A 27,983-nucleotide genomic window follows, 5' to 3' on the forward strand; every position below is an offset into this window, starting at 1 on the left:
CAACACGATAACAAGCAAAACTAGTTTATTACAACTTGTGGAAATGTAGCTAGCTTTACATGAGTGTGCGGTATACAATGCATCAAAACAGACATTCACTGCTGACCTGTGGTACACACCACTGTCGTCTGGATTTTGAAATATGGAATCAATGTCAGCAACTTAAATAAATCTGGAAAATGTAAACAAAAAGGGAATGAAGCTCAAAGTGCAGAAACTAAAAAGGAGCCTGCTTTGCTCGTCCGTGAAGACAGTTAAGACTCGCAGTGGAAACTAATCTGTTTATTTTTAAAACCACCATGATGTCCTTGGTCCCACACAGAGGAGGCGAAAAACAGCAGCAAAAGTAGAAATGCAAACAATGCAATCAAAAGCAGAATGGCATTAAAATTGTGGTGATTTAAGAGCGACAGCTAGCGGACATTTGTTCCTATTCATTTTCTGTGTCCGTTGGTTGACACTATGTGGACAACACTTAGCTTGCAGCGTTTTGTTCTTGTGGTTTGGATATCTGATCTAATCACTGAAGACAGGAATAAGGAGTTCCACTTAGCAGAATAATTTGTTCCCAAAAATCCTTGATCGTTCTGTTTTTTCACAGACTTGATCCCATCTCTACTTAAAGCTGAAAACTGCTGTGAATGTATGAAAACTACCACCGTAACTGTGGTACAAGCCCATGAAAACACAATCAACTCACAAATGTCTAGTGAAAGTTTGACCAGGCCTTATGGAATAACTGCAATACCTGAGATTTTCTGTCTTTGCGGCATGATAGATCCACATCGTGGAAAAGCCTTGTTTCTCAAAGATGATCCTGTACTGGAAAATATCTAACCACTCGCCCCACTGCACCCCTCCTACCATCCTACCTCCACTCATCCCTCATATCATCGTAATTCAAAGTCTGTGAGGGTTCACCCATTTGTAAGTGCCTTCGTAACGAAATCCAACTTTCTGCACGAGGTCATCTGCTTCTTGAGGGCCACGGCTAAAAAGAAGGAAGGGGGGAAATTTATTATTATTTTTTTTTTAAAGTAATTACATTAAAAACAAATTTTTTTAAAAACCTGCTGACATGTAAACTTTCTGTGTAATTTCATTAAGCAAGTACAATGTAAAAGCTTACACTTAACGGAATATCTTCATATTAAATACCAAACATGGTTTCCTTAATGATTTACTATTTTAATACTTTGATTTCATATATTTCAGCTGCATTTTACACACAATTATTTCTTCATGTTTGCTGAGGCTAAAGAATCTTTTTTTGAATGTGGTATGATTTTCCTCTTCCAAGTGAGAGCTGAGTAAAACCTTTCCTACCTTCCATAATTGTAAGGAATTGGCTTCGGCTTCTCTTTCTCTATTTGATGAAGGAGAGGAGTGAAGATCCTCCATGCTTCCCTCAGTTCATCACTGCAGACAACAATTCAACATGCAGAAGTAGGTCAAACAGAGGTGCAAGGTTTTCACTACTCAGCACCTGATAGCAAAAAGAGGTCCCTCTGGCTCCATCTAGTGATGGAGATTTTAGATTACAAGCAGTGACTTAAGAGTGGACAAGGAAAAGTACAGACCTGCGTACAAAGTGCATTTGGCTCCCGCAGAAGACATCCAGGATGAGACGCTCATAAGCATCGGGAAGCTTCACGTCCTAAAAGAAAAATACCATATTACAGCTTTGTTAGAGACCTGTTTTGGGGGGTTTTTTGTACTACTACCTCTGAAGCTCTAAAACGGGGTGAAACTCTTAATCAGTCTTTGAAGTCAGTGTTAAATATGTGCTAGATTCTTCTTTATATTACCTTGTAACACCCCAAAATACTCAAAGTTAGAGCAGGGCGATACGACCAAAAATATTTATCACGATATACATTTGAAAATTTGCGATAACTGACCATATAGTTGACACTAGACAAAATACTTTATAACTCCACAACTTTATTGGTGCGCAAAGAAAACAACAAAACAATCGTTGTATTTTCACTTAAACAAGCAGCTGTTTTTTTATGTGCATTAAAGTTATATAAAAAATTAACAGTGCAAATGCAAATTCCTTGCTGACAATTTAACCAAAAGGCATTGCCAGTGGAAATTGGCCGACATGTCCTCAGCATGACCATGTATAATATCCACAAAACTTAAAGAGATTACACACACACAAAATACGGTAATACTATGTTGAAGCACAGTGCGTATCACTCCGCGAGGCTCCTGCCTACGACATTTGACAGATTTCCGAGCGCCGTGTTCCACATAAAATTGTTTCGAGGTCAGTAAACACAACCAGAATTCATACATAAGGCATACGGGATTATAAGGGGCACTGTCGATTTTCAGAAAAATCAAAGGGTTGATTTTAAGTGTGCCGTATTTTCCAAAAAAAAAAACTGTAATAACGACGGCCCACTAGCATGCTCTACCAAAAATTGTGTTTTGTATCTGACGGACAAAAGCTAAACCAGTTCCACACCACTGAAGTTGCAGCATTTTTACAAACCAATTCTGGTTCATCTGTTTCATTCAACGATCCGCTTTCGCTCTTCTCATTCACCGTCACCGCCATGCTTTTTCCGCCATGTGCGTATGAAAACAAAGGCACTGCGCATGCGCGTTTTACCCATATTCTATCGCAATATTTCATTTTCTTATCGTTGCCCAACATTATACCGGTATTACCGCGAACGGTATGATATGGCCCAGCCCTACTCAAAGTTGATCTCAGAGTGTGTGTGGCAATTAAATAAATACAACTTGAGCCTGCCTTGTATCTGCTCTTGTAGGTGAGATCCAGCTCCGTTTCTTCCGGGCTGAAGTACACGCCAGGTTTCTTGCTCATCATCTTGGCATACACAGCCTCGTTGGGCTGGACGCGTACCACAAGCTCATTCCTGCGACACTGAGTTCCAAAAATGTCTCCGGGGACGTCGGTGAACTGCAGCCGCACCTCGGCCTTTCTCTCATTCAGTGCTTTGCCACAGCGAAGGATGAAAGGAACGCCTGAGGAGAAACATTTTCATGAGCACAGGAGAATGTTTAAAACACCTTATTTTATTTTTTCTTAACAAATAAGCGCCTTTACCATCCCAGCGTTCATTGTGTACGTAGAGCACAGTGGTGGCAAATGTGGCTTGAGTTGATCCTTTAGGTACTGTGGGATCATCCAGATAACCCAGTTTGGCATCTCCTTCACCCTCTGGATCCCCCACGTACTGACCCAGCACAACATCCGACATGGTTGGTGGAGCAATACACTTCAGCACCTTCACCTAACAAAGGTATAAGACCAGACACACCTTATTTAATACACAGAACACAAGTATTTGGTTTCTGCCAGGCGACTTTGTACCTTTTCATCCCTGACATCGTCAGAGCTGGTGGAAGCTGGTTTCTCCATGGCAACTAGGGAGAGCATCTGGAGCAAATGGTTCTGCATGACATCTCTGATTATGAATGAAAGAACAGGTGGTCACATTAAAGACGCAGAAAACTGTTACAAAATGAATTCAAATTATAACTGATCATGTGTTGGTTTTAATGTGCTCGTAAAACCGGTTAAATCTATTAACATTCTCCCTGCAGTGAGCTCTTAATGTACAAATGAAAAAAAAACAAAACACAACTGCACTTTAACTCACTAGTGTGGTAACATTAGCAAAACTTGAATAGCTAATAAATATAAATGGTATATAGCTTGCCAATGAATTATATTTTCTTTGGCGATGATAGCTCATAGCCAAAGACATGTTTGTCTTGTCCCAATATAAATATTAGGAAGTATTCTTACACATATTTACTCTCTGGTACTCCGCTTGTTTTTATATTCATCATTAGAGATAAGCGCATTGAATCTTTGTTTTAGATTTAGTTCAACGTATTTATTTCTTTTGGGTGCCCCCCACAACTGAATTATTGTTAACATTCAAGGTAATCTGCGTGGAATAAAAAATAAAAATAAAAATAAAAAATCAGCTAAATAAATCCAAAGTCTGTGGGTAACCTTGTTAAATAATTGTGATCACTTATTTTCTAAAATAAGTGTAACATTTGCCTTAAAGCAGCCCTCATATAATTCTGCTTATTCACAGTACTTTAAAAAGCATTAAACTTGATTGAAGTATTTTTCTCCTCACCGGATGATGCCAAAATCATCAAAGTAGCCTCCTCGACCTTGGGTGCCAAAGGGTTCCTTAAAGGTGAGGACGACACAGGCCACGCTGTCCCTGTTCCAGATCGGCCCAAAGATTCGGTTTCCAAACCTGCAGCGAACACAGTGCATTCGTCCTCAGCTCAGCAGCACACACAGAGCAACAGCACAGCTGTTCATGACAACATGCATAAACATTTATCTTTGGTTTTGTTCTTGATTAGCCCCCACTTTCTATTCATGGTGCAAGATTTTCATAGTGGCTCTTTTAAACCACAGGCCAGCTGAAAATGAAGTGTTGCATAATTAACTTACAATCAAGAGCACATTATTTTTACGATGAAAATTTAAATATTTAAAAAAAAAAAAAAAGTCTTCTTCTTCTTCATACTTGAATAACGATGCTAAAAAGAAATGTTTTTTGATGAAGCCCCAGACATTTGATTTCTCCATGAGGCTCTGTTCTGCTACACTTGCTGTAAACTGTAATAAAGCCACTTGCTTTCACATTTACAACAATCAAAAGTGTCACATATTTTAAAAAAAAAAAAAAAAAAAAAAAAAAAAAAAGCTACTATATTTCAGGTTTCCTACCTTAGCACCATGAGGTTCTGCACCATTTCTTTGCCCAGATAGTGATCTATACGATAGATCTGGTCTTCAGTGAAGAGGGACGAGAGGTGAGTGGACAGCTCCTCAGAGCTCTGAAGGTCATGACCAAATGGCTTCTCCACAATCACCCTGTTCCAGCCCCTAAATAACAGAGAAGGGGGGGGCACGAACAAATAGTTTAAACCTTTAACAATATATTAAATGATCAGATTTACACAGTGTGTTTGAGAGTTAAGGGGGGATAAAATGCATCTGATAGTCCCACCTATCCAACACAATTTTAAATGAATAGTTGCCAAAATAGACAAATATGAACTACAGCTGCAACTAATCATTTCATTCATGACTGATATGCAGACAATGAAAGAAAATAATCAAGTGACCATATTATGACAGAACAAGTAAATCCCAACTGCAAGTAGTACATTTTCACCAGTATTTCTTTACAAATGTACATACAGTGGGGCAAAAAAGTATTTAGTCAGCCACCGATTGTGCAAGTTCCCCCACCTAAAATGATGACAGAGGTCAGTAATTTGCACCAGAGGTACACTTCAACTGTGAGAGATAGAATGTGAAAAAAAAAAAAAAAAAAAAAAAAAAAAAATCAACTGTGGGAGCAATCATCAGAAAATGGAAGACATACAAGACCACTGATAATCTCCCACGATCTGGGGCTCCACGCAAGATCTCATCCCGTGGGGTCAAAATGATCATGAGAACGGTGAGCAAAGATCCCAGAACCACACGGGGGGACCTGGTGAATGACCTGCAGAGAGCTGGGACCAAAGTAACAAAGGTCACCATCAGTAACACACTACAACGGCAGGGAATCAAATCCCGCAGTGCCAGACGTGTTCCGCTGCTGAAGCCAGTGCATGTCCAGGCCCGTCTGAAGTTTGCCAGAGAGCACATGGATGATACAGCAGAGGATTGGGAGAATGTCATGTGGTCAGATGAAACCAAAGTAGAACTTTTTGGTATAAACTCAACTCGTCGTGTTTGGAGGGTTGCATCCCAAGAACACCATACCTACTGTGAAGCATGGGGGTGGAAACATCATGCTATGGGGCTGTTTTTCTGCCAAGGGGACAGGACGACTGATCCGTGTTAAGGACAGAATGAATGGGGCCATGTATCGTGAGATTTTGAGCCAAAACCTCCTTCCATCAGTGAGAACTTTGAAGATGAAATGAGGCTGGGTCTTCCAACATGACAATGATCCAAAACACACCGCCCGGGCAACAAAGGAGTGGCTCCGTAAGAAGCATTTGAAAGTCCTGGAGTGGCCTAGCCAGTCTCCAGACCTCAACCCCATAGAAAATCTGTGGCGGGAGTTGAAAGTCCGTGTTGCTCGGCGACAGCCCCAAAACATCACTGCTCTCGAGAAGATCTGCATGGAGGAATGGGCCAAAATACCAGCTACTGTGTGTGCAAACCTGGTAAAGACCTATAGTAAACGTTTGACCTCTGTTATTGCCAACAAAGCTTATGTTACAAAGTATTGAGTTGTATTTTTGTTATTGACCAAATACTTATTTTCCACCCTGATTTACGAATAAATTCTTTACAAATCCTACCATGTGGATTCATGGATTTTTTTTTTCACATTCTGTCTCTCACAGTTGAAGTGTACCTCTGGTGCAAATTACTGACCTCTGTCATCATTTTAGGTGGGGGAACTTGCACAATCGGTGGCTGACTAAATACTTTTTTGCCCCACTGTACTAGTTACAGATAATTCAAAGTCTAAATGTTTTGAGTTTACTGAACCACAAAACTGTTGCTAGCAGAACAGGTAATGGAAATTTTATTACAGTATTATTGAAGCTACTACTACTCCAAAATTGCAATGGAGGTTTGCCATGATGTCTCGCACTTCATTTCTCAGTGTGAGATTCTGGAGTTAATTTACAAATTTCTACACCACAGATAAACACCTCAGACTTTTAGGTGACATTCCACTCATATCAGATGAATGCAAAGAATCCACTGCATCAAACTCTCCACTTACATGAAATGGATTTACAGTCAGATACAGCAGGTAGCACAAGAAAAAAAAATTAAGCTGTGTGGCACATCGACGTCAGAGACAGGAATGTGTACTGACTTTGTGCTCATGCAGTGGTGCTTAATGTTCTTGGTAACATCGTGGTAGACGGTGGGTGGCAGGGCCAAGTAGAAGAGCCTGTTAGCCCCAGGGCCTCCTGGAAGAGACTCGATGTGTGTGTTGAGTTTGGAGAAAGAATCCCCATCTACGTATTTCCCACTGACGTACGTGTTCCTGCCGAAGAAGGCTGACAACCGGTCTACTTCTGTGTCTGCCACCTGTGCCAGAGAGGAAAAACCTTTAATGATGTATGGACAACACATTGTTGATAATATCTTTCACAAAAAAATGCACCGTGTTCTGAGATCTAGCAAAGTTAAATGAGATTTAACTCAAGACCCTCCTACACACTTTGAATCACTATTATTTTGTGTGATGCTGCTATAACTCACATCGCTATCAAATAGTTTTAATTTAGAACAGAAAAAAGCCAACAAACTAAGATGGCGTTTTCAATTTATTTGCATTTTTCTAATACTCATCTTCGTTTTGTGGATATGATTTCATTATAACAATCTGATCTGACCTTCTTTCTTCCATTAAATAAATGAATAATCTGTTGAGCACTATATCTCAAGTGTCCATGTTTACCTTCAGGTATGGCATGCAAGCAGTCCGGATGGCATCAACTGTCAGGGCAGAGCGAGCAAAGCCCACGAAGTACGTCTGCTCAGGTAGTAGGCCATCTCTGAACAACCACCTGGGAGAGAACAGAGGAACACATGGTTCACTATAACCCACCACTGAGGCTACAATCCAGATTAAAGTAGTATCTTTAATGAGCCTGTACTCACCATAAGGTTGGGTAGATTTTTTTCTTAGCCAGATCCCCCTATTGGAGCAAACACACACAAAAATGATCCACTCTAAAGTTTACGGCGTTGTATTTTGTTGTGTTTAGTGTCCCAATTGCGTTGTACTATTGTACTAAGTATGACTTTGCAATGGCAATAAACAGTTATCTTATATCATCTCACCTTCAAAATACAGGCTACAAGCACAGTCACATGCAAGTCAGTGTACTATTTATTTAGGCTAGTAATCTCAGCGAGCATTAGTCATTTTCCAAGCACACAAAGGTCTAAAGATGCTGCAGTGCAAACCGGTTACACTGTGCTGCTACAGGTAAGTAGGCGGCTTTGGCTTATTTAAGAATTGCACAACCTCAGTAATCCCAGTGGAAACAAATGCCAACCACCAGGAGACAACACTGCCCTGCTGCTTATGGAAATCTTACTGAATAACCTGCTGCTTTAGTGGCTTAAACATAGTGGTCCAACCTGTCTGCTATATAAAGGCTAATGCCTTGTAATCACTATAAAACGCAATAGAGGCTCTGAAATCAGTTATAACCCAAATAAAAGTACAACTTTTATTGCCTTTTAACCTCAGCGTAACCAAACGGTCATAGCAGAACATTAGAAGCCAACTTAATTAGAAATGTAATTGCCAATGCTGGTGTCAAACTCATTTTAGTTTAGGGGGACATAAATTGATCTCAAATGGGTTGGACCAGTAAAAGCGCCACAGAAAAGTGTAAAGTGTAGATTTCTTAAAAACTGAAACTTTGCTTCTTAAAAGTGTGCCAGATATTAAAACAGTACTTCTTGTTAAATTATTATTCTTATTTTGTGAGCAGTCGGTATAAAAACACATTTCAACAATGTCTGCTTTCCTGCCCATTACGTGTAGTTTACAAAGTACAGCAGAAAGGCATAAAACTGTGACAAAAGAAGTACTTTTCTATCTTTAACTGAGATTTTGGTTCCTGTGCAGTAAAGCTGGCATCACCGAGAGTGGAAAAACTCCAGAATTTATTGATTTCACTGAAACTCTCAGGGGGCTGGATGGGACTCTTCACTGGAACAATTGTGGACACTGGGCCACCTATTTCACCTAGTGTCCTCAGGTCAATCAGGTCCCACACCTCCAGTCTCACAAACAGCTTCTTTCCCTGGGCCATTCAGTTACTGTTAACAAACACCATCCCTCTACACCCCAACTCTGCCCACCCACCTCACCAATCTGAGGCACCTGATGACCTGAGTAACCCTCATCACTCAGGCCACTCACACATGGACTCGATACTTAAACCAAGTCCTTTGCACTACTTCCAAGAACTTGGTTCTCAAATGTGTGCATGTCTCTTGTTTTCTATACATTCTCCTTGATTATACATTTCTTCTGTATGCCATTTATTCCTGCCATCTTACCATTTATATTTTATTCCTGCACAGTTGGCATGGAGCACCCATAATTTCGTTGTACATGTACAACGGCATTAAAGTACTATTCTATTCTATGTTTGACACACCTCATTTAAAACACTCGCATGGGAGTTCCTTGACTTGTAATCCTGCCACTTTGTACAAAGTTGAATCCATAATATTTATTTAAAATGACAGCAACCCTCTTTACATTTATTAATCAGAGTTTAACCTGATAAAGATATTATCTACTTAAACCACAAAAGCTAGGCAATTGTTTTTGGTAAATAAATGTTTGAATATGTGGCATGATCCTTGTTTGAAGGGAAAAAGCAGTTACACCTCTTAAAGCGGTAGTGAAACACAAACATAAAACGAGCACAACCAGAGTGAGGCTAATCACAGCCTAGCCCTGGCCTGCTCTTGATCCTACATAGCACAGTGAAAGGAAAACGCTGACTGTCTGTGACTCTGCAAAAAACAGCCACAGCGCCGCTCTCTCCTACAAAGAGCCACAGTGCAGCAGACAGATGCCACAGCCAGTTAGATGTTCATATATAAAGCAAATGCAGCTATTTTTGTTTTACATTTCATAACAGTGACATCATAACTGAAACAGTGTCTTTGAAGATGACAATAAAAAGAGATTTATTCTTTAAAAAGCATGACTTTGCAATTTTAAGGATAAGTGTTTTTTTGTTTTTAAATGATAAGTTAAGACTGAAGGACCAGTAGGTAAAAGCACAGAATGATGATAAATCAGAATATTGTGCAACAAGGAAAGAAGGGGAATAAAATGTTTTTCAATGCTGGAAATGGTTTCATTTCCTGAACACAGCACCTGAGAAGTATAAGGAAACGTTATACTATAAATAGAGTCATATTTCATTCACTTGTCTGGATGGATTTCATTTCACCTTTTAACCTCAGAGTAACCGAGAGTAACAAAACATAAATAAAAATGTTCATTTAGATTTTGCAGATATTGAAAAATATAGGCAATGCTCATTTTACCAATTAGTTCAATGCAAGTGAACTGTTCACAGATCTTTGAGTAAAATAAAAACAACACTGGTGCAATTATTACTTTATATAGACAGAAAATTACTGCCAATCAATTAAAATGTTCCATTTATAACCTCTCCTCAAATGACAACAAAGAGGAACCTTGCCTGATTCACTGTCTCAGTTTTGAACACTGTCCCAGTTGTGCTTGTTTGCAGAAGCTTTTTGAAATCAGTTTCAACATTTACCTAATCACAGTGGGTGCAATTATTGCAAGTTTTTTTTAGGATTTCAACACACTTTCTTTGAAAATATTGCCAAACACTCTTGGCTAAGTGCCCTACAGTCTAAATGTGCCAAAATAAAAAGGGACAAAGAGATTAGTTATATACTCCTGATAATAGAAGGCTCATTGTTTTTAATTTTGAGTGCGATTCCTCTAGACAATTCACCTCTTTATTTGATTTCACAAATCTGCTTATTAGTACCCTTTTTAGGTTTTATTCTGGGAGTGATTGAACTCTTACCGATGCGCCCATGACGATGAAGACATGAACATCGGACTGATGAAACTCTTCATCATCATAGAGCTCCTTCCTCAGCTCCCCAAACACCTCAGAGCGAGAGAGAGGGATGCTCATTTTCTCTAAAAAGCAGACATACAAAAGGTTAAAAAGTCATTTTACCTGTTAAAGAAAAAGAGCAAATTTCAATTCTATTTCATTTCTATAGCACCAATCACAGCCAAAGTTGCCTCAAGCTGACAGGAGAAAGTGTCAGGAATTTTTCCGCGCCCTCCAAAGCTACATAACAAGTATCTAAGACACTCAAAATCATCACTCTCCTTCAAAGAAATAATGTAAAGAAAAACAATGCAATGAACAGTTTCTTAAAGATCACACGTGTGCAAAACTTTCAGCCTTTACAAATAAATACCACAAATAATGTTAATTTGTTTATTTGGTTTTCTTTAACTTCACGCAAACTGCACAAGTCGTTAAAAGAGCAAACTTTTCTAAGATAATTTGTTCCCAATATCTTTACGAACATCTTCTACTTCTTTCTCATATTGCAATCTCAGACCAATTTGGTGATCTTGAGGTTTGGGCTCTTTACCATCTGTTGCAGTGTTCCTTGTTCTTGTGGCTGAGGACATCTCTCTTTCACTCCTGGTCAGTTGCGGTCGCTCTGCAAAATGAATTTAGGTCTGGTCAGATGGCTCACTTAATGCGTGATGCTTAAGATTTTAAACCTCAAGTTTACACTGGCGCAGAAATGTAAAACTTAACATTTTCATTAATGCTTACATGCTGTACTGTTTTAGCATCATTCTCCTACAGCCACCAGTTCATTTCTGTATAATACGAATTACTTACTAGACCACAGCAGCTATCCATCTATACATCAACGCTACCTCAGCGAGTATCCAATTTGATGGTCGGCAAGACCATTTAATAAATGTCATTCGCCTACCCTTCGCCCCTTGTGTTCGTCCTTCTCTTCAAAACGCTCAAAAGAGCAAATATTATATTTAATGATTATTTTACTAACAATAAAACCTTTGATTTTGATGGCACCTTTAGTACTGGTGTTTTTCACTCCTTCAGGCATTTTTAAATATAATAAATGCCAGAAGAGTCAGTTCACACAGCTAATATGCGCATTTTTTAAAAATTTGTAACAAAAAACAAACAACAACAAAAAAAAAGCAATTAAAGGAAATGTTTAGGAAAAAACCCACATAAATATCTGATTCTAGTTTCTGAATAAACTGTAATGACTGAAAAGTGAATCCTATTGGGATTGTGACAAAGCAAGACATTTTGGACTCTATAAAAAGGGAATCCAAATGAATAGATTTCGCCCTATAGTTGTTACCAGTCATGAGAGGGCATCTGACTTGTAAAACGAGCTAAATGAGGCAAAACCCCTGGCACTAGGCGTTTACTTCCTCGAATATTACTTAACGTTGAAAAACAACGGAAAAGGTATAGGCTTAGCCAATCAGGAAGTACAAGTTGGTCCAGTAATTTTATCATAGACTTCTTCACTTTCTGCAAGCTGCATTACCACTGACGTACTGACAAACACAAAAACAACAGTGCACGTGTGTGCCTGTCAGATGGAAGCTACTACTCCCAGAAATAGTCTCACACACAGCAACATACTCTAATGACATTAGTCAAATCCTCTACCAAATCCCGTGTTTAGACTGCTGAACCTTAATGCACAACACCATGATAAAGCTGGATGGCGAACATCTCAGGATGACACCCCAGCAGACAATTTGTTGCTCAACCAGCGTTTTACTTAATGTGCGGTTAGCAGCACTGGTAGGCAATATGGAAGAGCTCTGATGACACTTTTATTAAAAGGAGATACAAAGCGTTTTCCTCGCCTGAGACAAAAGCTTCAACATTATCATCCTCTTATAACAACATGAATTGACAGAACCAACCCCAGCTAGCGAAAAAAAGAGCACCTAGCTTTCGCTTAGCTAACACAATGTGCGTTTAAAAAGCGGCAAAGCTACTACAAGCTAAGCTAATGCGACTGTAATGCTACTTACAAACAGGTCCGTTAAGGAGACGATAACCTGGCAGTTAAAACCTGTGAACCCAAGACAAGACGCCACAGCCTTTATGCAACCTCACAGCGACGGCAGCCCTGCTCGGTGGTGCTTATTTCTCTGTCCTGCCTACTTCCCGGTTGAGGTGACAAAGCAGAATTGAGAGATTTTATTGGGTTGGAAGAAACTCACCAGCGCTCGCTCGAGATCCCATCATTGTCGACTCTGGTGACGCCACGCCCATAAGTGGGCGTGTTTAATCGCCCCTCCCCTGCACCCCCATTCCAATCTGAATGAAACCTTTATATAAATATTAATGACTAAGAGCCCATCGGGACAATAATTGTATTTATAAATACTGGAATTATATGGTTATATAAATAATTTTTTTTCTCAAACAAAGTTCATGAAAGAAGATGAGAGTGAGAAGAGGACAAATGGAGGAAAGCTAGTGAATCAGGAAATGCAAAAAGGGAGAGTGGAAAGGCGGTCTGTACCAGAAGACATTCTAGAGACTGTGTAGACACTGGAGGTAGAGAGCAATGGACTTCTTAAGCAGAGTATTTAACCTGGAGAATGAGATGATGATGTACCGGTTTTGATTTTCAAGAACAAAGGTGATGTGTGAAGCTATAGTAACTATGAAGGATAAAGTTGATGAGTCATACCATGAACAGATAGGAAAGAGCTGTTGAAGCTATAAGGACAGAGGTGATGGTCACTGAGCAGCAATATGGCTTCATGCCAAGAAACAGCACCAACAATGCAATGTTTTCTTTGAGAGTGTTGATGAAGAAGTATAAAAAAAAGCTGCACAGTGTCTTTGTTGATATAGAAAAAGCATATGGTAGGGTGCCAAGAGGGGAACTGTGATAGTGCATGAGGAAGTCAAGAGTGGAAGAGAAGTATTTAAAGGTGGTGCAAGACATGTATGGGGAAAGCAAAACAGTTGCGAGGTGTGTGGTAGGACTGACAGATGAGTTTAAGGTGGGGTGGGAATATATCAGGAATCTGCTTTGAGTCCCTTCTTTTTTGCAGTGGTGATCGACATTATGATTTTTAATGAGAGTAGGGGGCTGGTGCAAGAGAGCCAACTGTTAAGTCTTTGGTTGGAGGGGACTTACATTATAATCAAAATACAGAATATTCACAGACCTTTATTTCAGCAGTCACATGCGCATACATAACTAGTGAAAGAAAGAGCAACTATAATGATTCCCCTTTTTCATTCCGGCCTTATAGACTTGTGTAACATTGTGTAACTGTTTTGAAGAAGTGCACAACACTTGCATTATACTAAAAGTCTTTTCAAAGTTTAGGTGGAACTAACATGAGGCTCAGCAGTACAAATAATTAAGCCAAGAGGGCATTTACCAAACAGTGACAAAAATCCTTCTTTGTGATAAGAAAAAAAATTTGAGTTACTGTAGTAGGAGACCAACACTTAAACACGGATCACACCACAGCTGATACACATCCTCAAAGAAGAGTCCACACACATAAATCCATGACAAGTCCCTGATGAAGATCCAGCTTTGACTGGCTTGGGCTGATTTGCACAAAGTTAATATCAGAGTTCCTGCAGATACTGTCAAACACTTGCCTGATGAGGGGTTCTTCAAGTTCTGGAAATAAGAACAATGCATTATTTAGATACAAAGTGATAAGAATGAGGAAACATAAACTTGCTACTTCCTGTTCCAACTACGGGCTCAGTTTGAGAAAACATGGAAATGTAAAGAGTTACTGTGTGGCAGAATAAGCCCAAAGTGCAGGACTCAGAAGATGAGGTAACTCAAAAATAGCTGTATTGCATGCTCTTACAAAAACACAACAAAAAGCAGGGCAGGTGGACAGGTCTGTAGTCTGTCTCTTACCTTTAAGGATATTTCCAAATTCTCACCTCCTCAGAACTCCATCTGCTCATCATTAGTCCCAATATTTTATATGTGTGTGTGTGTGTGTGTGTGTGTGTGTGTGTGTGTGTGTGTGTGTGTGTGTGTGTGTGTGTGTGTGTGTGTGTACAGGCAGGTATAAATCTAGACTGTGGCAAAATAGTTACTTTAGTGTGTCAGTAGATAGCAGTATTACATTTTCGGAGCAGAGATTTGTGGTGCAGAGTGGTACGGTGGTTGGTATTTGCAGCAAACGGGTGTGGGTTCAACTGGCTGCGGCCTCTCTGTTTATGGGTTGAATAATGTCTGTAAAGGTTCTCAGTCATCCAGGTCAAGTCATCGTAGTCTAAGGAGCTTGGAAAGAAAAGTGTCTGTGCTTGAAGACAAGGAGTTTTGTCTTTGGGATGAACTAGTTTTTTGTGGCTGGGTCTGACACAAACTGTCTGCCATCTATAATCCAGTTTTGAGATCCCTTCAAAGACGCCTTAACCCCCACTAACATCCTGGGCCTTTTAACCTCAGGAAATCACCTAATAGGGTGGGGCAAGGTCTCACAATGAGTTCACCTGAAACCTTATTGTGATTGCTGATTGTGACCTACACCTGTTTTCACACCTTCGCTCATGTGATTAGGTATTGTAAAGGTAAATGATTAGGATCATTTGTCCTTCTTGGGTCGACACTCCCATGGGGCTTAAATCTGGGACTCTTCACCATTTGACCTCAGAAGTGAAGAAGCTTCTTGGATGAGAGGTGAAACGTCTTCAAGCAACTTAAAGAAGCCCAAACGCTTTTCTTTCCAAGGGTTGACTCTATCTTTACTTCCACCAAAGAGATGCATCTTAGTTTAACTTGTTATTCTAAATTGGCCGGAGATCTGAATTATTGCTTGTTTCTCTGTGATGACCTGGTAACCCAGCCCAAGTGTAGCATCTCTCTTTCTGAATAATGGATCTGATGGCACCTGGGAATTGGATATGTGCTTTAGAAAATGGTTGCATATGGAAAAGATCAATTAATGTCACAGTCTTTTTGTCCTCTCAGAAGCAATATACCTGCCAATATACATGTCCAGCAAACACACTTTACTGCTAATATTCCTAATAATCTTCTAAGTACTTTCTTCATAGGTAAAGTGTGTGTTTTAAATGCAAGCAATGACAGTAAAATAAGGTTTGAAGAACCACTGATGTGCAGTGTGAATAGAATTACAACAGCTTCATCATGCAGTACTGTGAATGCACTCACCATCTGTGCTGGCATCATCCTCCAGTAAGATCTCTGTGAGCAGGGCAGCAGGAGCTGTGTGTAAGACACTGTGGACCATCCTGAGGAGAGCGGACCAGGCCTCATTATGAAACACTATGATCACACTGGTGGTCGGGAGGCCAGGACAACGCCAAAACATCCGTTTCAAACAGCTGTCAGAGCCAAACTGAAAGTTAACCCGTACTAGATTTTTAACAAGGGGTACAGTACTGTGCAAAATCTCGAGTCACACACATAGAAATACAGTATGTAAGGGAAAAAGAGAGTTTGTATAATTCTAACTTGAAAGCCAATACTTGGTATGACCACCTTTATTCTTCAACACAGCCTGAACTCACTTAGGCAAGCTTTCTTGTCATTTCTTTAAGTAGTCTTTAGAAATAGTTCTCTGGGCTTCTTAAAGGACGTTCAAAGCTCTTCTTTAAATGTTGGTTGCCTTTTGTTCCATTTTCTGTCAAGATAACAGATGACTGCTTCACTAATATTGAATAATATTGAAGCAGTCATGACCCAGAGACCACTGATAGGATTCCACTCTGTTTTTCTATCCAGGTATACCTCTACTGTACTGATAATGTGTATGGGATTGTTGTCATGCTGAAAAATTAAGCAATTTCCAATCAGATGCTTTAATGTGGTATTACATGGTGGATCAAAATCTGACGGCGCATTTCTGCGTTCATAATTCCATCAATTTTGACAAGATCCCCAACACCACTAGCGTGAGTGGACCCCAAACTATTACAGAGACTAAACCATGTTTTGTAATGTTCATGACTGCAGACACTCACTGTTGTGTGAGTGTGTGTCTGCAGTCATGAAAAAAGCAACCAGTGTGGTTATTCACTTTAGAGCTCGTGTGTCTTTGCCCAGATCACAGTGGAGGGAGATACAATCACCGGCAAACTGGTTAAACTGGTTTTTCTTAGTCCATTTTACTTTCCCTTTATGGTCTTTATCATTTGCGCCCGGTGCCCTGGAATCTTGGAGAGGCCTCTGAAGTTGAGGCTTGAGCTCCTCTTTAAGGTAAAGTCTAGGAGAACAGCTGAGACCTGAAGAATCTGGGAACACGCTATTATGCTCAAGGATGAGTCCCCTGAGTCTCCCCACACTGCCAAAGGGAGGTATGGTGGTTGGGGCGATCGTGGCTCAAGAGTTGGGAGTTCGCCTTGTAATCGGAAGGTTGCCGGTTCGAGCCCCAGCTTGGACAGTCTCGGTCGTTGTGTCCTTGGGCAAGACACTTCACCCGTTGCCTACTGGTGGTGGTCAGAGGGCCCGGTGGCGCCAGTGTCCGGCAGCCTCGCCTCTGTCAGTGCGCCCCAGGGTGGCTGTGGCTACAATGTAGCTTGCCATCACCAGTGTGTGAATGTGTGTGTGAATGGGTGGATGACAGGTTGTGTAAAGCGCTTTGGGGTCCTTAGGGACTAGAAAAGCGCTATACAAATACAGGCCATTTGTGGAGGGGCTTTGTAAATGATGTAGTATGAAATGAACAGCAAACTCAAAAAGCAGGTTATCGCTAACTTTACTGATCGGGTGAATTGATGGCTGAAGAAGCACATGATTAGCACAAGGTAGTGCTGACATAAAACAGAGCAGAAAAAAATGAGAGAAAACAGTAAAAATCTTTAAGAAAGCAATTATATAAAGTTTTACTTACTTACTAAGTCATAAAGAAAATCATTTATTGCTGGCAAATGTGCTGAATGGTCTTTAAATAAAACCCACCAGCATGCTTTTTTTTTGTTATAGTAAGTATATTATTAAACTCAATTTCCATGTACCAGATTTCATATGATATTTATTTTCATCTATGATGGAGTAAGAAGTGTTTACAAATAATATAAAATAAATATATGTGAAAATAATGATCTACAGAACAATTACTGCAGTTAACACAATGTTTATATTGTAAATTCTAATCAGCACTTACACATTACCCATATCCCTATATGGGTCTAAGTGTTGAACCCATCCATTATTGTTTTTTGAACGTGTAATTTGGCTGGTAGTAGGAAACAATTTAATCAATCAAAAAGAACAACAACTGCTCAAACCGGTTTATCGTTTGGAAGAGATGTTTTATTTATTCCACAGCTTTTACATGTTTTCTTCGCTGTCTCTTGTCTTAGCTTGTTAATTGTCTTTAATTTTCTATTCTTTTAACTTGGATTTTTACTGCTTTCACACTTTACTTGTATCCTTTTTATCTTTTACTGCAAGAGTTATTTTTAATATTGTATATAAAATTAGATCACAAACACAGTTTAAATAACATTATACAGCAAATATTCTATTTTTGTATAACATGTATGCAGTGTATATCAATGCATTATTAGAAATAAGCATTTCTAACCTTTAAGATATCATAGGTGAAGTTGTTAGTCTAAAAGTGAGTTATAAAGACATTGAGTTATAAATTGTTACTTTTTCTACATAGGGTTTTACCCATTAATCAACGGCTTTTAAAATTTTGTTGATATATACAGCAAAACACCTCGTATTTTTAGTTTTATTTCATCTGGGAACTGGCTGTGCTTAAATGCCTTCAGGTGATCTGGACCAAATATTTACAGATCACTAACTACTTCTGACTTCCTGACATTGTTTTGCATGCCAGGCGGTTTAAATTATTTGTGTGAAATGTTAAATGTGTGACAGTCCACACAGATTTTAGTTATAGAGTTATTTGAAAATTGTAGAACAGTGAATTTTGAACCCTTAGAAACCCTTAGAAATTAAATTTACTGCTTTTGAGATATAGCAGTATCAGTAGTAAAAAGAAATTCTTCATAACGTTAGCGAAACACAATTTTATAATCACTATCTGTTTTGTCTTTTCTAACTGAACCTTTTTTATGCCAATATGATTACAGATTTTTTTCTTTGTAATGATGTGAATCCAACAGATATACGACAGCCCTAACTCGCACCAGACATCTTTGAAATCTAGCAAGTTATTTATCATTAAGTTGGTTCCGGGTAGGCGGGGCTTGTTGCCATGGTTATGTGTAAACGGAAAGTTCTGGTTTATTTACAGGGGGTTTTGTCTCTGGTGTGTCTCTACGGCAGGTTCGGGCAGACAAACTGCAACGTTATGACCTTTTTTGGTTTGACATACCTGGGTTATCAGAACCCGATAGGCGATAGAATGATACTGAATCCCCGGGGACCGTCTAATCCTAACGGTAAGGAGAGCTTTGCTTTCGCTTATGTGAACAATAGGTCTGAAAGCGGGGCTTGGTTGTCTTTTGGCCTAGAGTTACCTAAAGGTTTAGCTACGTGGAAAATTGGCTCATAATTTCAAAACTCTTCAAAAAGAATAAAAGATAGCAGTCTGTATTTGGAGTTCATGGTGTAGACATTTGATTTATGTCTACACCATGAACTTTGATTTTAATTTATTAATACCTAATTTATTTTCACAATCTTTTGACTTTTTATTTGGTCAGTAAAATAGAATTAAACTAGAAAGTGCATTTTCTGAAGAAACTGCAGTGTGAATGCTTGAATCTGAATGTATGCACTGAAATGAATTAATTACTGAATTTAAGTTAAAAATCTTGAATGAGATAAAAAAAAACAAACCCGAATTTAACCTGAAAACAAAGGTGCTGAACTGCTAAAAGCTGAAGGTTACACAGAAGAAGGAGTTGGAAAAAAACTGAAAATGTTTTAAATGTAAATTAGAAAACCCTAAGAAATGAGAAAAGAACATTTAGAGTCAGAAAACATCTGAATGAATATTAAAAGGTCATATTCTTTGAATCACTGAATGACTCAAATGTGATCCCTCCACTTTGATCCACACAGTTTAAAAAGTTTAAATGCCTGAGCTTTGAAAGATACGGTGTTGGAAAGAGAACAATAATGGCGACAATTTGAGGGTAAAATGATGGCTTTAACACTGTGGACACAGCAGCAGTTGAAAGAGAAGTGCTTAAGATGAATCTTGGTACAGTGGCAGGCAGAGCTCGTTAAGCAGGCAGGTGTGAGCCTGGTTGCTATAGTGACCGCACCCAATGGCTCCATACACACGTACACAGACATGCGCCTCACTTTTGCTGCTTAAAATGAACAGAAAAGTCAGGCCGAAACAAATCGCTCCCAAATGAAAAGTAAAAGTCGTATTGACAAAATTCTTTCACCGTGAGCGACAGCAATGTCTAGTCTACCTAATTCTCAGTTTTCATGCCTGTGGAGCTTATTATATGGACGTGGTGACAGTGGAAAGACACCATGCTCTTCTGATTTTCAAACGAACCTTCTGAGCCATTTTAACATTAGAGTCTATGGAAGAATTGGAGGGAGGAGGCTGTGCATTGGTGACATTTATGAAAGAACCATAACACCTAGGACAATAGTAAACACATTGGATGAAAGAGGACAGCGATGGCTACGTTTTGAGGGTAAAATGGCGGCTGTAGAGCAAACGCTGCGGACACAGCAGCAGTTTTAAAAAAGATTTTAAGATTAATTTTTTTGCTCCTCTCACTCTAGCAGTTGAGCTCTCTCACTCTAGCCCCAACATTCCGTCCCATACACACCCATTATAAACTCTGAAACGGGTGAAAAAACATCATGAAACTTAAACTGGAACTGAAGAAAAAGTATAATAGATATTGAAAAGATAAATACAAGTTCAATAGTTGAATGTCTTGTCTTCGTTTTAAAGTTTGAATGGTGGCTCTATGTCAACGTATGTGGAAGTAGTAAGAGTTTCAAAATGAGTAAGTTGAATGAGAATTTGAAGGGTCTCCCCATTGAAATACATGGGAAATTTTTGTTGAATAAAGTTGAATAAAATTAAAAATATAAATGTTAAAAATGAGAAAAATAGAAGCAATGTTGTCCAAAATAATAGGAATCTAACGATGTTTGAATGGTTTTTCTAAGTTGAACGGTTTTGAAGGAGTAGGCTTTCAAAAAACGTACGGAATACAGAATAAAATATAATAATAAAGATTAGAAGAACAATACTGTGAATGCTTTTCAAGCATTCACACTAATTACACTCAGTAATTGCTTCTCCCCTTTGCCTTCAGAACTGCCTTTATTCTTTGTGGCATCGATCCAACAAGGCGCTGGAAATATTCCTCAGAGATTTTGGTCCATATTGACATGATGCCATCACACAGTTGCTGCACATCCCTGATGTATATCCGTCAAATCCCCAAATTTGCTCTATTAGATTGATTGTAGCAGCAGGCAACTTAATATTGTCCTTTAGGGCCATTGACAAGCTTTATTAGACCATATTTAGTTGTAACAGCAGTGGTAACATATCTCATTACAGATGGCAACAGCAACATCAAAGCCGGGATGCCACCTTCTCTTCAAGAACAACCGAGACACCTCAGATGTGTAGAGGACTGCCAACTTTCTGACCAGCCTCTTCCCCACAGCACTGACATACACAATGGGAGCCATGAGAGATGCGAAGCGATGATTAAGCGGCTTCAAACACCTAGATGTGAGTAAATATAACAGATGTGAATGTTGATGAGTAAACAGCTGCATCAAACAATGAGAGCCTTGGTTTCCTCTGTTCTCCAGCTCCAAACCAGCTCTACATGGTGCCTCTGACAGAGAGCCAGAGGTATGGCTGGATGGTGTCCAAGAACCCTGAGCCATGGATGCTAGTCAGACGGTTTCCTCGAAAGAACAGCGAAATGACCAAGTATGTAACATTTTCAAATCAAATAATTTTTTTGTTTTATTTTTTATAACATGTGAGTGAACTTGTTTTTATTACTTTCATAGGTTTGTTAAAGAAATGTTAAAGACGGACCCGAACTTCAGCCTGTTATGAAAACTTTTGCAGTAACACAAATTACCTCACACATAAAAACAGCAACAAACATGATGTGAAAACGTGAAATTAAACTGACAACATGCACACTTTTAGAGGTTTTTTTTTTTTTGCCTCATGCAATAGTGTTAAGCCTATTTTTGTAATGAGTGTGCTCTCTTTTTTTACATTTAAGTAATTCTTTGAATGACATGTACAGTATTAAGCCTTTGTAGAAAGTTACTGCTCAGCCAGTTTTTGGAGGTGTAAAAATGTTGGAGGGTTGCTCATTGGAGAAAAACAAAAGGGTATTCAGTTAAAGCTTGTTAAAGCAAGGAAAAACAGGATTTGCTTTACTCCATAGTAAGGTACAGGGCCATTGATGCATCACTAACAATAAGGGTCCTTACATCTCAGATCATTGAATTTTTAGAACATTTTCTGGGCAACTATCTCTGATTTCTGTCATAATTTTGTGTTTAAATCATCTGGACACAGCAACCTTTCCTTGAAGACTAGTCATTTCAGATGAGTTACTAGTTTTTTTCAATACATTTAATATTTTTTTCTGTGTTTATTTTTACTTGTTGAATTTTAATGCCTCTTATTATTTTTTAAACTCAGTATGACTTATCTGACCCTTCCAGGCCAATGTGCATGCATATAAAGTGGGTGTGAAAAATGAAAAAAGTACACATATATTTTAAGTTATTGTCTCAGTTTTAATTTGATTACAGTTTGGAAACTATTTGGATATTTTTTCTGTTCAGATCTGCTGATATTGTTGTTTCTGTGGTATAACTTGTATCATATTTGCTAAATCCAGCACGAAAGTTGAATGAAAAGAGCATTTCCATAATTTTTATCACCAAAAAAAATCATTTTTAGAAAATGTTTTGCATGTTTTAGTTACAATTTACAGATTGCCACTAGTCATTTTTTGCATTGTTAATTTCTTTTTTGTGTGCTCAAATATGGAACTTTACAAGACTACTTGCATATTTGTTCCACATTGCATGGCAAATGCATTTTCTGATATTTTTTTTTTATGTATCCGTCCCAAATTATAGGTCATGATTTATTTTTATGGTAAGAAAGACCAGCGAAAATTTCAGGCTTTTGGTTTTTGAGGTAATCATGTTCAAACATTGCCTCAGATTTCAAAGTGTGGGAAAAACATGGTGGAAGTGGGCTGACGGACCATCTAAAAATATATATTTATCTTGAAAAGTATTTGATATATAAATGGGCATTGCAATTAAAAATTCCTCTCGGGAACTCAGAAATTCCAGCTTCAAATGGAACTCACCATTATAGTCACCATTAGAGTCGCTTTGGCGATTCTTGTATTACCTCCTTACACAGAGGATACACTGGAGCATCCTTTTTGAAAGGAAAAGAGATAATGCCAGCTAACAGTTCATTTTTCATTCCATGCCATGACGTGCTGATATGTTTTAAGACTTCCAAAACAACTTACATTAAACTCACGCCTGATATTCTTGTGATGTCATTGCCTAGTATGAAAAAAGTTGCATAATTAAAGATAATGAGCTCTTTTAAAATGATTAACGTGAATTGAAGTTTTACCATAATTCATGTGTTAGTTGTGTTCATTGCTGTATTGCATTATTTAATATTTCCATTTATTAAGTCATACAAAGCCTTTAAAAAAGGCATCTAATTTCACCTTTTTAGCCAGTTTTTTTTTTTCTTTAAAGTACCAACCTTGGCAACAAATTAAGATTTTTTTTCACCAGTGGTTCTCATTTACATGGCATTAAAACAGCCCCATAAGAAGACAAAGAGAAAAGATTTAAGATGTGGATTTTGGGTTTCACCACAGCAAAACCATGTCAGCAACATCCCCTTTGTTAAGGAGCCATGTGTAAGTGCAGTGATTCCTAAAATAATCAAATAATAACTCTTACAATTACTTTCAGAGTTGAGATGCTCATGGTAATTAAGGTTGGTTACTTACAGTTAAAAAAAATATAATTAAGTTTGAAAGTACATATTTCAATTTAAGTCATAAAAAAAGCAGTGTGTAAGCAGTGTTTGTAGACTCAGAAAGTAAGTCTACAAAGGTTTCAGCTCTGTTACACCAGGTGAGGGATTCTGTCACTTCTGTGCTGGAATCTGGGAATATAAACACATGCTTGAGCGAATTTAATCTCTTATATATTCATCTCATAAAGTATGCATGACCGCAAGTTCACAAGTTGCAGTAACTGATCCTGAAACCCAGTCCTTGAAGACTTCCTGTTTGGCACTGGAAATCAAAACTGCCAACTAGTATGTGATGACTGAGGCTTCCTATTTCTTATGTGTCTGAAATATATTTACCTCCTCCAGTGCTGAAGCAGTGAAATCAGTACAGTATGGGCTGACACTGGGATCCTTCAGCAGAATGATAACGGTTTGTTCCCTGAAATCTAATCGTGTCACAATTTATGTCTTTGAGAAACACAAAACATAAAAAGATTTCCCTTTCCGTTTATACTCAGGTCAGCTAGTTTCTGTGTTTGTGCTGTGAATGGTTTCTCCTGTCTCTTCATGCTCATTTGTTGGCTGTTATACATGCTGGTGCTATTATGACTGCCTCAAAGGCCACAACAAAGAATGGAGTCACACCACCCACTGAATAGGGATTACCAAAGGTTTATTAAACTTAGTAATAATCATGGTTCATGTAAGGCTGTATCAGTGGTGCAAAGCCATGAATGGATGGCAGTTGTATGTTTAGAAACTGAATTAAGATAATAGGTCAAATAAAACAAAACAAAACAAAACAAAACAAACAGGGTTGCCATTGCATGGAGGCGGTGCAAACACTGTCAGCAAAGGAGTAGTCGGAGTGAAGACAGGGCGAGGTCTCAAAAGGCAGGGTTCAAATGTCCCTGGCCGGGTGTGGAGGGCCAGGTTTTCCAGGAAACTCCTGCAACACACACACACACACACACACACACACACACACACACACACACACACACACACGGCAAACCTTGCACAAAAGCCTGTGGCCATAACAGATACCAACAGTTAGAAATCGGTAATATCCACCCAGTTATTTCCCCTTATCCAATTTGAGGTCAATGAATCTGACCCTCAAAGGTCAGAGGGGCTGGAGCTTATCCCGGCTCCCATAGGGTAAGTGGCAGGGTACACCTTGGCCAGTCTCTCAAAGGGCTAACACAGTGAGACAGACAACCATTCACATTCATACCTATGGTCAATCTACGTGAACCAATTAACCCCACTAACTGCATGTCTTCAGACTGTAGGAGGAAGCTGAAATACATGTAAACACCACACAGTAAGGCCCTGAACAGATGGTGGATTTAAACACAGGAAATACTTGCTGGGAGGTAAAAGCACTAACCGTTACGCCACTGTGCTGCCCTCAGCAGCTTATATATGCCGATAATGTTGGTGCACTGATCATCAGGAGTCTTTTCTCATGTTTCCTGCTGCTGTTGCCCTTTACCTTTGAGAATACCTTGGTTTGAAGGCTTGTTTCCTACACATAAAAATGATGGATTTAAGGTCCCCCTACATAAAAAATGTGATCTAAAACCCTTTTTTCTTACAAAAAAGGAACTCAGGTCAATTTAGTTTTAATTATATATCACAACAGTCACCTTAAGGTGCTTTATATTGTAAAGACCCTACAATAATAGAGGGAAAAAAAACCCCAATAATTAGACAGCACCCTATGAGCAAGCACTTGGTGACAGTGGGAAGGAATAACTCCTTTTTAACAGGAAAAAACCTCTGGCAGAATAAGGTTTAGGGAAGCTAAGACTACTGGAGGTTTCTATAAAGCAAAGATAATGACTGAGTCACATTCAGCATCAGGAGCAAAAATACAGTCACACAAAACAGCCATTGATTTTTTTTTTATTTTTTTCTTCAAGGGGAAATGTTATTTTTCTCTTTGTCATAGTCCTCAACTCTTCTCGTCCTTCAAAACTTTGCAAAAAACAAAACAACAAAAAAAAAATCCCCTTTTCAACTCTTCCAACTCAGGGAAAAATACAAATAAAACAAAAACAAATACGGAAGGATTCATCAGGCCTGAGCAAAAACACTGTTTCAGTAGTATGGGGACAAACCTTCCTTCCCTCTCCTCTTCCCTTCCCCTCCCAAAAGCATCCCAAGAGTTAACAATCAACACAAGTCTATGGACAGCCAATAGAAATAGAATACATACAATGAACATCTTTATAATAAACTCAAGTGCATTTTATAAACTCTTTGCTTTATACGAATCACTCTTCATTGGTCACAGTTCATGTGATAGTTGGTGATCTCCGTTGCATTACTGTCCTCTAGACGCAAGCCCGAGTATCATTGCACAGGAGGGACCAAAAGCACAGGGCTGCGTGAGCTGGCTTTGGTACAAACGTGATCAACTGTTGGTTGCCACTGCTAAGTGTGAGGGAAGAGCTGAGTCAGGGCTGATCCTACAAATTAACAGAAAGCTGCGCCCGGGGGAACCAAGACCTTTACAACGATGAGAAAGTTAACGTAAAAAATAATAATAATAATGTCGACGAGCCCTTGTCCCTCTTTCTCTCTCTCTGCCCGAACATTAGCGGTCCAGGCAGGGAAAGCAAGCACACTTCCCATTTAGTGTTAATCTGTGATTTGTTTTATGTCAACTTAAGGCAATCAGACTCAGCAATCAGTGCTTTCATTTTCCGCTGAGGCGGGTGTAATAGGAGAGAAAATATGTGAAGGCCTACCAACTCGACCTTGTCCTCTTTAAACAGCGTAACACGAGGGATGCTGTTTGTTACCACTGAGAACTTTAACGTGTGTGGAGGTCACCGAAAAGCCTGGCTGAGATTTACAATACTGCAGTAGTGGCATGAATTTAAAAAAAAAAAAAAAAAAAAAGAGCAAAAAACAAAAAAAGCACAGTGATTCATTTGTAAATGTGTGTGTGTTTACTGCTATGCTTATGTGAGCATACACCACTTGGGCTCTGCTGCAAAGGCAGCTAATGGTTATTACTTACTATACATGATCACACCTATCGTCAGCTTAAAAATACTGTACTGTACATCAGGACTGAACAGCAGAACTCATTGGCTGCAGTTGATCAGTTGGTACCAGTGAGCTGGAGCTTTACGACTGGCATTTTACAAGAAAGCGTGCTGGTCTTTGATCCTCTTCATCGGAATGGAGTCATCATATTAAGCATAATAATTAATCAGAATCATCATAATAATAACAACATTAAGAATATACAAATGATGGATACAGAAGTGATACAAAATACCCTACGCTGAAAACGAACAAAAATGAAAACCAGATACCACAATCAGACATGCTTCAAAGCAGTTATGTTTGGCAAGAAAGCAGTTTCATTGTATCATAAAAACCTCACAGTGAAAATAGTTATGCCCCTTCAGGATTACAAAGCACAGTATTCAGTTAAAATCAATATATATTAATTTCCTTCATCTATTTCTTCTTCATAGAAGAATCAGGCTGTGCGATACCGATGCATTGAAATCCAAAGTTTCTCCCCCTCCCCCCCCGAAGGCTCTGGAACGGGTCTCGGATCTAATTTCCTTCATTTCCATCTGTACCAAAACAATACCTCTCTGAAAGGGAAGGAGCAGTCGATGTCGGTGTACTGTCACGGCCGAAAAAACGGCTCAAGCTCTAAGGAACCAATCGGATGTGAAGTGAGGATGAAGAGGGGCCAAATCCTGGCTGGCTCTACTTTTACTGCTCAGGTATAACCTTCTGATAACATCCTTAGTCGTCTTTAGTCAGTTTTAAGTTAACCTAATTTAACAATCGAGGTCAGCGTTTGAATTTAGGGTTCGTGATATGCTCTTTGCTGCCTGAATGACAGACGAAATAAATGTTTTGTACATAGTCTAAAAAAGGGAGGGAGCAGACTTTGTGGCCAGCATTTGGGCAGAAAGACGGAGGGTTCAGGCCCTCTGCTTAAATAACAGAGGCGGAGATCATTGCTAACTCTAGCAAGAACATATCCACACGTCTTGCCTTGCTTTTAGTAAATACTTTAGTCTTTGGTCAATATATTCCTCCTCAGTTTATACATATATTCATACACACACAAATATGCATGTACATACACACTTAAAAAACGTGTAATAGACTGGATATTTGTGCCCGTATGTTTCCACACTTTTTCATAAAGGACCCTTTTTGCACAAAACATCGAGATCGAAATAAATAATTAATGCAGAAATAAAACATGAGTACCTGTTTGTAATTCATGTGAAATTAAAAAAAAAAAATACAGAATAAGAAAACAAACGAACAAAAAGACCCAAAGTAAAATAAAAAAGTAGCCGTATGTACAGCGTTAATCTTCTTTTGACACAGGCT

The 27,983-nt window shown here is 38.9% G+C and overlaps 2 protein-coding genes across 2 annotated transcripts; one reads left to right on the forward strand and one right to left on the reverse strand.

Annotated features, from left to right (window-relative positions):
• Positions 1–8: 8 nt before the first annotated feature.
• LOC146550780 (glucose-6-phosphate 1-dehydrogenase) lies at positions 9–12,847 on the reverse strand. The gene is made up of 14 exons (XM_085260957.1): positions 12,654–12,847; positions 11,201–11,272; positions 10,612–10,730; positions 7,667–7,704; positions 7,464–7,572; positions 6,873–7,090; positions 4,745–4,903; positions 4,137–4,262; positions 3,353–3,446; positions 3,086–3,272; positions 2,768–3,003; positions 1,581–1,657; positions 1,327–1,419; positions 9–991 (listed from the first exon to the last, which is right to left on the reverse strand). Exons 2-14 carry the CDS (start codon positions 11,238–11,240, stop codon positions 901–903), a joined length of 1,587 nt encoding a protein of 528 aa, XP_085117083.1. The 5' UTR covers positions 11,241–11,272; positions 12,654–12,847; the 3' UTR covers positions 9–900.
• Positions 12,848–18,826: 5,979 nt separating this feature from the next.
• Positions 18,827–21,716, forward strand: spmip11 (sperm microtubule inner protein 11). The gene is made up of 4 exons (XM_085261080.1): positions 18,827–19,005; positions 21,114–21,290; positions 21,374–21,497; positions 21,581–21,716. The coding sequence occupies exons 1-4, from the start codon at positions 18,915–18,917 to the stop codon at positions 21,627–21,629; spliced, it is 441 nt and encodes a 146-aa protein (XP_085117206.1). The 5' UTR covers positions 18,827–18,914; the 3' UTR covers positions 21,630–21,716.
• Positions 21,717–27,983: the final 6,267 nt, after the last annotated feature.

This window comes from Mchenga conophoros, linkage group LG20 (assembly GCF_057382185.1).
Source record: "Mchenga conophoros isolate Kocher_MC1m ecotype Shallow Benthic linkage group LG20, M_conophoros_male_GT1.1, whole genome shotgun sequence".
In the NCBI taxonomy this organism is placed as follows: Eukaryota; Metazoa; Chordata; class Actinopteri; order Cichliformes; family Cichlidae; genus Mchenga; species Mchenga conophoros.